Source organism: Microtus ochrogaster, chromosome 6 (genome assembly GCF_000317375.1).
Source record: "Microtus ochrogaster isolate Prairie Vole_2 chromosome 6, MicOch1.0, whole genome shotgun sequence".
NCBI lineage: Eukaryota > Metazoa > Chordata > Mammalia > Rodentia > Cricetidae > Microtus > Microtus ochrogaster.
The window spans coordinates 86,505,790-86,516,189 of record NC_022013.1 but is presented as its reverse complement, the minus strand read 5'-3'; the positions used below and the strand labels follow the sequence as shown (position 1 = coordinate 86,516,189).

At 47.9% G+C, this 10,400-nt stretch overlaps 1 protein-coding gene across 3 annotated transcripts in view; it reads left to right on the top strand.

Moving 5' to 3' along the window:
• C6H1orf100 (chromosome 6 C1orf100 homolog) overlaps window positions 1-10,400 on the top strand; it is a 20,146-nt gene that overhangs the window by 7,068 nt on the left and 2,678 nt on the right. For 2 of the 3 annotated variants that reach the window (XM_005348992.2, XM_013346973.1), the window contains exon 3: window positions 8,264-8,359. In XM_005348992.2, the coding sequence (XP_005349049.1) occupies window positions 8,264-8,359 (96 nt within the window). Of the gene's footprint in view, window positions 1-6,801; window positions 6,942-8,263; window positions 8,360-10,400 lie in introns of those variants that run through there. The other variant, XM_005348993.2, reaches the window with a different exon arrangement.

Sequence of the window (10,400 nt, the reverse complement as noted above, 5' to 3'; positions counted from 1 at the left end):
CAGAATCCAAGCAACCAGGAAACTCCAAATACAAAAATAAGAGACGGGTTGGGAAGGGCTCCAACAGGAAGAGTGGGGAACTCAAACCCAAACTTTGAATCAGATTTACTCCCTCGGGGTAAATCAAAACATCCCCATTCCTCTGCAATATGGGAGCTGACTGTACACACACACACACAAAGAGACAGAGAGAGACCAAGGGGATTTTCATTCATCCTCCAAGGCCATCTATAACACAAGAATAATAAGCCCTACTGTAGGCAAGCTTAGCTGCTGACTTTATCTTGCAGGGAGGTGGCGGGTACTACCTGTTAAGTCCTAAGCCTCTCTCCCATCAGCCCCTGCTGTGGGATCTGCAAAGACCAGAAACTAAGAAGGTTGGGGCTGCAAGCCTCACGCCCTGGAGGCCAGCCTCCTGTCTTTTGCTGTTGTTGTTGTTCTGTTTTGTTTCCTCCTCAGGCCCCTTTATTCTTACTCCCTACAAGGCTTTCAGTTTCTCTACACAGACAGACACAATTAGCAAGTCTTTAAGCAATAGCAATGATACCAGGCATGCATTTCACAGGGCCACAAAAATGGATAAGTCCGACAAAGCAGGCACCTGCGGGCTTACTATGTCTCAGAGGGGGTGTGACTGTGAAGCTCTCTGGCAGATACTGGAAGGATTAATTAAGGACGGAGCTTTCAATCAGTACAGAATTCTAAGAAGACAGCCTCATGTCTTGTTTTGTTTTTTTTTTAACTTTTTAAAATTATTCTTAAGTTATTATAGAAAATAAAGGGTTTCATTATGACATTTCCACATAGACAAATCACTGCACCCCACTAACCTGTGTTCCTCTCCTCCAACTCTCACTGGTCCCCTTGCCCCCTGCAAATAGCCCCCTTTCTGGTCGCATGTCACGTGCGTTAACCCAGTTCTGCGTTTGTGTCTCACGTATGTATACTTAAGTCTAGATTCTGTGTAAGAGAGAACATATGCCGTCGTTCATCTTTACCCCCATCACACCCCCTCTCTGCCGCTTTAGCCCTCTTTCTCTCGCCTCATCATGGTGGGGGGCAGCCTCTTGGAGCCCCAGTGGTCTGGTGGGCTTGAGCAGGCCTTGTTTTTACTTCCTGTCCAGTTCTGGATATCTTAAGAATCCCCTTGTCACGGTGCAGGTGAGATGCTCATGGCTCTTGTCACCAAATCTGAAGACCTGAATTCGATCTCCAGAACCCACACGGTGGAAAGAACCAGCCCCTGCAGGTTATCCTCTGCCTTCCACGTGTGTGGTGCACGTGTGTATCCACACACACACAAACCCATACGATAGGAAAATAAATGTTTTTAAAAAAGACTTTTCTGTCAGAGGCCACACAGACCTTGCCCCTCTGTTTTCGAACTCCACCCCAGGAGACAGGAGGATGGAAAGCAATCGGGAGCAGGTTCTGCATCCCCCTCATCCCTTCCTCCCCTCGAGCCACCAATCCGTCTGCGTGTGGATGAGATCACTTTGTCTACTGTGAGCTCATCTCCTAGGAAAAATGGAAACAAAGTTTTGTTGGCTGCTGCTCTGGGGAGCTCTGGGGAACCACATCCATCACTGTGTCCAAGCCAGGCCCTGGGGAGCGCAAGGATTTGAGCAGTGTGCCTCTGGCCGGGGCCTCTGGCTGTCGGTGTTCAGCTCACTCTTGCTTCTCATCAGCACCACATGGCGGGGATCCCTACGCTTGCCCTAATCTTGGTGCCTCGGTCTCCAATGCAGGATGCCCTATGAGGGGGCTCTCCACCCACCTTAGACCCCGCCAATAACAGTTTAATTCCCCAGTGAGTTCTACCAACTCTGCCACCAGGATAGTGTTATCAAAATGCTCGTATGTTAGCTAACTTGGCCCCGCGGCTGTGGCGGCACAGAATGTCACAAGGGCAGTGTTCTAGTTACTTTTCTCACGGCTGTGACAAGATAAGTGAGAGAAGCTACTTATGAAGGGGACAGCCCCACCTGCACGGCAGGGAAGATGTGGCAGCAGGAGGTGCCTGGTCACACTGTGTCTGCTGTCAGGAAGTAGAGGAGGGGTGAGGCTTGCACTCCACTTCCTCTTCCTTATTCAGTCTGGGTCCCAGCCTAGGGGCTGGCAGGTGCCTCCCACATTCAAGATGCATCTTCCCACCTCAGTTTAACCTCTCTGGAGATGCTCTCACAGAACACACCTACAGTGTGTCATCTAGACTCCCATCAAGCTAACAATCAAGATTAACCATTATGGGCTGCATGCCTATAATCACCCAGGAAGCAGAAGTGAGATGGAGGGATGAGAGTTCCAACATCCCCTGCAAGGTTACATCCCCCGTGACCCATCTTCATTCTAGTAGCTACCTCCTCTTCAATGTTCCACTTTCTCTTTAGCACCATGGCCTAAGGATCAAGTTTGCATCATGGGCCTTTAGGGGCCGTTCTCGATGCAGGCTGTGTCCCCAGCTCACAGTCTCAGGGGGTCCATATCATCTTTGCCTTCCCCAGTCATCCGTATCGATGCAGACTCTCATCCTCCAACAATCTGTTCTTTAGCTTGGGCTTCATAAAGATCACAGCCCTCCCTGAAATAAACCCCTCAGCCCACTACACCTGGGGCCAAATCCGAATTCATTGCTGGGTCCCACGAAGTCCTCACAGGCCCAGCCCTTCCCTTCCCATCGGTCTTCAGTCTCTTCAGGAGGCTATGCTTCTTCTCGATCCCAGGCCTTTGGGTACGCTCCTCCTTCTCCCTGGACTACTACTCCACACCCCCACACCCCCTTTCATACAGTGTCTCAGCTCCCTTCCAACTAGTTAGACAGCCACTTCTTGAGTACCTTGGCCAGCAGAAGACTTCTTCTATCTCTGTCCCCATGTCCCCTGCATCACACCGCCTCAGGGCCCTTATCACAGCCTCCAGTTTTCCTTCTTAGGATTTGCTTCCTACCCATCTCGCCACTGGTAGAAGGTAACAGGCAGCTCTACTGTGTGTCAGCATTGGTCTTAGCATATGCTAGTCTATTTAGCCTTCACAGCAACTGTGAGTTCCAGACGAGGAAGCTGAGGCATGATAAGGATAAGTGACTGTCCCAAGAGCCTACAGGTTGCAACTAGCAGAGACAGAACTTGAACCCACTGGTCTGGCTTCACTACGGTTCACTGTTTGGGTTGGTCCCCACTCTGGTGTGGAACTTTCTTGCCCATCTCTGAAAATCGCTTCCATCACTTCTGCCTGACGGTAGTGACAACACAGAGCAGGCCCTCTACGCGCTGTTGCTAAGGAAACCAGAAGGAATGAGCAAAAGTATTCGGTGGTGGTTTGATTCTGGTCACTGACACAAGTCTGGTCCGCCCTTCTCCTGTTTGCAGACGCGACACATTCTTCCCTCTGATCCCTTCATGGCTCTCCCCGAAGGCTAGAATAGTGAAACTGGCGGGCAAACCAGTGCGGGCGCCTAATAAAAGTTAGTAATTAAGACTCTGGAGTAATCTTAGTGACCACATCTGAGTCTCGCAAGAAGAATTCAATTAGAGACAAGTGTTAGCAGGTGTCATCTCCAGGTCAGGCTGGAGGCCTGGTGTGTGTTGACTAGGGCTGGATGCTCTGTTAGTTTGTGGAGCCCAAGATATTCCTGAAAAGATCCCCCAAATGGAGGAAAATCAGTGTGGTATGGGAGATCAAAAGGGCAGGATTTGTGTCAAGTTTATGGTTAAGAATATTCACTGCTCTTCTAGAGGACCAGGCGTTAGTTCCCAGCACCCACATGACTATATCAACCTTGCAACCATCTGCACCTCCAGTTCCGGGGAATCTGACGCCCTCCTCTTATATCTCTGGGCAGTGTACATACATGCAGTGAACTCACATGCAGGTGAAAAGCACCATACACACAAGTAAACAGCCACAGCAGCATCGACAAACATCAACTGGACCTATCATTCAGTGGTAGAGAATATGCTCGGCATGCAGAAGGCACCAGGTTCAACCTCCAGCACCAAAATAAATAAATAAATATTGTGGTGGTCTGAATGAGAATGCCCCCCCCCATAGGCTCAGATGTTTAAATGCTTCATCCCCAGTTAGTGGAACTGGTGGTGGAAATGAGTAGGTGTGGCCTTGGTGGAGGAGGCGTGTCCCCAGGAGTGGGCTGGCCCAGCCTCTGCCTCCTGCCTGTGCAGCAGGATGTAAAGCTCTCAGCTGCTGCGCTAGCACCATGTCTGTCTGCTTCCCACCATGATGATCATGGTCTAACCCTTTAAAATTGTACGCGAGGCCCCAGTTAAACACTTCCTTTTATACAAGTTGCCGTGGTCATGGTATCTGGTCCCAGCAATAGAAATGACTATCAACTGTAGCATCCTGACAACATCCAGACACCACCGCGGGGTCAGCTCATGCTACCTAGAAAGACAGACATCTAACGAAGAAGAGGCCTTTCGGTCTCCAGCTACAAGTGTCTCATTACTCATGTTCCATCATTGATGAAAACAGTAGCTAGAATTCTCATTTTACTGATGAGCGAATGAACCTGCCCTCCCATTCCTTGAGGGGAAACCATGGAGCAGGTACTTCCTGGAGGGTGAGAGGATGTGCCGGTCATCTCCCAGCCCTGTCTTTAATCTCATCCTTTATGTCAGCTCACATCCTTAGCTGAAATGCTTAGCTGAAAGCTTTAGTTCTCAAACGTGCTACAGCATGCACCACTAATGTTAGCATGTTGTCTAGACATGGCTTCTCTTACCAGGAGATGAACTTCGGGTGAGCGTACAGGACCTACCTGCCAACAGCACACCCCATTAGAACACTGTGGCCACATCGGAGCTTCCGAACACTCCTTCTGGTTGAACCAAAACCAGCTTACCCTGACCCTTTGGTACATTGGGTCCACTTGCCTAGAAGTGGGAGAACCATACGGTCCAAACAGAAGTCGTGCCAAACTCCCCTGGAAAACAAAACTCACACATACGTTGTAGAGAACTCTGAGTAAGACATGGAATTAGGGACTAGGCTTGCTCCACGGCTCTGGTACTCACTGCTGCGCGGTATTCAGAATGTGCACTCAGCCTCTCTCTTCACTGTTAGGAAACACCTATGAAAAGTTCATATTTACCTCGCTAGGTGCCTGAGAATTAGTCTTTAAGGCTGGAGGTCCAGCACAGGCGACTGAGATGGGCACATGATAGTATTCCCTCTGGCAATGGAACCGTGTACACAGAAAACCCTCCCGATTTCACCCATGCATACTAAATGTTGTCTATGGCCGAGTTCGGATCCTGCTCTGGTTACAGTCACCCTCCCAGGGACAGATCCACTCTTGTGTAGATAAACCCACCCTATCAGACAGCCACGCTGTCAGGGACATGCAAATAATGCAGTGGAACCAGACAAGCTGGCTCGCCCATGCTACCTTAGGAGAGCTTTCTATGACGGATTCAGGAATCAGTAACCTCTGAGCAGAACCCTGGCCTGGCGCATGGGGTGCTCCCATTCATTCGTCCTTCCTCTCCAGCTGAACCTCCAGGCGAGCAAAAAACAAAAACCTCTACAGAGCTAGTTCCAGGATAGGCTCCAAAGCCACAGAGAAACCCTGTCTTGAAAAACAAACAAACAAACAAACAACAACAACAACAAAAACCTCGCCACTTTAATGGTTGCATGAATTAGAAGTTTCTCATCTTCCAGGTTAAGGTCACAGGTGAGGACTTAGAAAACTCCCCAGAGTCAGAGGGAGTTGGACATAAACACCTATAGTTCCAGCACTCAAGAGGCAGAGGCAGGAGGATCATGAGTTTGGGGTCAGCAGGGAAAATGCAGAGAGAGCCTGTTTCAAAATTGAAATAAAAGGGAGCTATGGCTCCGTGATAGCACAACTGTTTTTTTTTTGTTTTTTTGTTTTTGTTTTTTTTTTTTTTGGTTTTTCGAGACAGGGTTTCTCTGTGGTTTTGGAGCCTGTCCTGGAACTAGCTCTTGTAGACCAGGCTGGTCTCGAACTCACAGAGATCCACCTGCCTCTGCCTCCCGAGTGCTGGGATTAAAGGCGTGCGCCACCACCGCCTGGCAGCATAACTGTTTAGTATGCAGAAAGTTCTGGGCTCAGCAGGCAGCCCCGACAAAGCAGGAGAGGGGAGTGGGAGAGCAGGAGATGCAAAAGGAAGAGAGAAAAGTTAGAAGCAAAACGAGCCATCTTTTTTCTTCCCCACATCTCCTCACTTCTCCACTTAGCCTGTCTCCCTAAAACTCTTTCCTGCTCTCTCTCCACTTCTGACCAACGAGCCAGAGTCTCTTCCAAGGGACGGCAGGTCACACTACTGGAAGCCAGTGGGAACAGTGCCATTCTCGGAGCAGTGGCGAGAGCAGGGTAAACTCCTTCAGCACCCCAGCGGGCTTTGTTGCAGACAGCAGTGCAGCCTTAAGAGCCATTCCCTGGGTGCCTGTGATACCTCACAAACTTGTGGCTTGGCTCTAGCGGACTCCTACACCAGTGCTCACAACTGGAGGTTTGCCTAAGTGGCATCTCCCCCTCCCACACACTGAGCAACGTCACTTGTTCCCTATTTCTGTGCCAACTTCTCTTTCCTCTTACGACTTAATCTCCCGCTGTAACTCAGGGCTCAGTCCTATTATCTTAGCCACTAGACAGGCCCAGACACCCTGTGGTTACTCAGAAAATTAGAGCTCTCTGAGGTCTGTTTGCACAGACAGACAGAACCTGCCCTGCCCAGCACTTGACTTGATTCTCACTGAACAGCTAGGCCAACCCTGACCCCGGCAATCATCTAGATCTGGGATGGTCCCCCAAGGCCAGGATGTTAAAGGGCTGGCCTCCTGCCAACAGTGCTATGGAGAGATGGTGGAACCTTTAGATGATTGCATTCCCACCATGATGTGCTGCGTGACCAAAACAATAGGACCAATGAGTTGTCGTGGACTGAAACCATGAGGTAAATAACCTTTCTTTTTTTAAGCTGACTTATCTGTAACAAAAAGCTAAACCATCCACATGTCCTCTACTCTGAACTCAATTGTGATTTAGTCTTGGCGTACATGACTTGCCCCTCTGGAGCGTTCCTCCTTTTAGCCTATGCAAACCCTGAATACCTCTGGCTCTCCTTAGTGTCCCATAGCTCTTCCTCCCGTCCTTGTCAATAGGTTTCTTCTATATGTGAATCTTACAGCTTTTGTGTAAGGGATTTTGGACTTCACTCTTCACCCCATTCTTCTGCCTCAATATTACCAATGACCCAAGGTCCTCCCCTAAACCCCATCTCCTAAAGGTTCTACCACTGCACACCCTGGGAGCCAAGGCTTCAACACCACAGCATCCCAGTTGTACAAATAGCTCATGCTCACATCCCAGTCCCCATGGGGTGGCTCATGTTATGCTTCAAAACAACAACCAAGATGGCGGCATATACTGGAAATCCTAGCACTGAGGAGCCCATGCAGAAAATGGTGATAAGTTCAGGGCCAGCCAAGGTTATATAGACCTGTCCTTCCTCACAACCCAACCCTCTGAGGTGAGGCTAGAATCCTCCTACCAGACTTACTAGTATCACATGCCTTCACATCGCAGTCTTATATAATCAACTACCATAGTTAAGCAAAAAAAAAAAAAATACTTACAAAATTTTATAAACATTTCAAAGGATAAGGAATCTTCATTCTTTTATTCCTGTGCTTTGGCAATTACCAGCATCTGTTTCATTGACTTCAAGGATTTTATTTATTATATGAGCATGTTCCTGAGTATATATGTATGTACTGTATGTGGGCAGGTTCCCCCAGGGGTCAAAAAAGGGCATCAGATCCTCAGGAACTGGAGTCATGGAAGGTTGTGAGTTGCCAGATGTGAGTGCTGGGTCCTCTGCAAGAGCAGTCAGTGCTCTTAACCACTCTTAACTAGCTCTCAGCCTTGTCACTGACTTTACACATTGTCTCCTTCCTTCCTTCCTCCCTCCCTCCCTCCCCCTCTCTCTTTTCCCTATCCAGTACATGACATGCTAAGTATTTTCTTAGGAATCCTGGAAATAAAAAGACATTCTATTATAAGTTTTAAAGGTTACTGGGAAAGAGAGGCCAGCCAATACCACGAAGTCAGGTCTAACACTTGCTATGACTAACAACCAACATGACCGGAAAGTCTGACTGGTTTCAGCTGCTTGGAAGAGGGTCCAAAGTTCAGATAAATTCCCTATCACATGGCAGTGGGTAGACTTGTGTAAGAGACTGACTGTAATGACTGCTTCTTGCCTGCTTCCTTCAGTATATTTATCTGTCACCAAGGAAGGGACATCAGAGGCTACTACCCTGGGCAACTGGCAAGAGTCCATTTTGACTACAGCGTGAAGAGGGCTCCAAGGTGAGACATGCCCCTAAATCCTAATTTCCAAGAATGTCATTGAAACTAAAATGACAGGTGGGGGAAGTGAATGGCAATATATATATATATATATTACCCATGGAGGTCAGAAGTGAGCTGCCCCCATGCCCATGGGGATCCTGGGAATGGAACTCGGGTTCTCTGTAAGACCTTATCCACCTTTCCAGCTCGTAGCTACATGACCTTAACAATACCAATAATAGTAATGTTAGTCACAAGTGTGACTGGCCTATTGGCTAGAAGAGGAGTGGAAATAGGCTGAACTGGTAAAAATCTTGGGACTTGCTTTGGGTTTCCTGGGAAGCCTCTGGGTGCCGGAATCAAACCCAAAGCCTCAAGTATGTCAAGCACAGTCCACCAGGGAGCTACATTGCTAGCACTGATGATATGGCTCTGTTTTCATGTCCACAGCGGCCATATTATTAGCACTTTGTGTTTTTATCCCTTTCTCTAGTTTACAGAATTTTTTCTCAAAAGAGAATACATTGCTTCCACAGTCAGCAATAAATATACAATTTTTTATTAAATCGTCTATGTAATTTAAAAAACATTAAAGTTTAGAATTCCAAATTTGGTCAAATATCTTAAACTTACTGGGATTCGGTTTCATTCTCAATAAAGGTTTAAATCTGGTTTGTGTGGCTCCTTCCTTTCACAAAAGAAAAGCAAAAATTAATAGCCACAGACACATCAACCTTATTTCCTGGTCCAGAGAGGCTAGAAAAACTACAAGAGGCTACAAGAAGTAAAAGCATCAATTTGAGAAACTTATAAAATGTTTGATTCGGGGCAATTTTCACATTCTCTGAGCATCTCACTCCCAAATTAAAGAATCGCTGTAAAATGCTGAGGCGTGTTAAGCCCTCAGCATGATTATTGTCATGAGTTCATCATCTCCTGCCTATCAATTTCCCTTCTCTGGCTTTAGCTCCCATCTAGCCAGCCTCCAATTATCCTCACACGGGCGTGGGAGTCGGCAGTGTACAGTCTAGACTTCAATGATGAGACTGGAGGCAGTTCTGAGGTCATCCCGATCCAGTTAGAAATACGGCAGACGAATGAGACATTCTTAGTTCTGAAATTCACTTACTGTGGGCCTGCCTGCTCCTGACACCGTGCACATGCGGAAATCGGGGGGACACTTTTTGGAACTCATTTTCTTCTTTCGCCAAGTGGGAGCCAAGGATGGAACTCAGGTCACCAGCCTTGACCCGATGAGCCATCTCCATGGCCCAAGCAGTGTGTCTCAACTCAGGTCACACAATTACTGTAAATGTTAGGTTTACGTTTTGATCTATAGTTCCTGAATTCCAGTTCAAGGCTCTGAGTACTAAACGAAAAACTTGCTTAAGTAACTTCTGTTTTTAAAATCTGGGGGAGATTTCATTACCCAGGCTGGTTTCTAATTCAAGCTGAGCTCAGGGACCTTCCCACCACAGCCTTGGGGTCGCTGCAAACTGTAGGCGTGCCACGATGCATGAGGAAGGACAGGTGCCCGCTGTCAGAGCTAGACAGAGCCCCATCCCTCTCTTCACTCCACCCCTAGCGTCATAGCCTAGGGGCGAATGCCCACATCCCAGTTTGTCTCCCCGAGGGTGACTCTGCCTACAGTCCATTGGCTCTAATTGGCTTGTGCGTCCTCCAGATTAATTTTCAAACGCAATGCCAATCCATACACAGCATCCAGTCATGGAAGGTCTAAGGATGTAGCCATGTGGTAGTGCTTGCCTAGCATGTGCGAGACTCTGGGATTCACCTGTAGCACTGCAAAGAAAGCTAAAACAAAATGGACACAGAAAAGAATATAGTTCTTAGGGCCATTCATATATATGCATATGCACATACATATGTAGCTTAGTGCCTTGCTGGAGAGAATTTTTTTTAAAATAGTGAATGTATCTGATCTCATGATGGAAAAAAGAATCCTGAGCCGGGCAGTGGTGGCGCACGCCTTTAATCCCAGCACTCGGGAGGCAGAGGCAGGCGGATCTCTGTGAGTTCGAGACCAGCCTGGTCTACA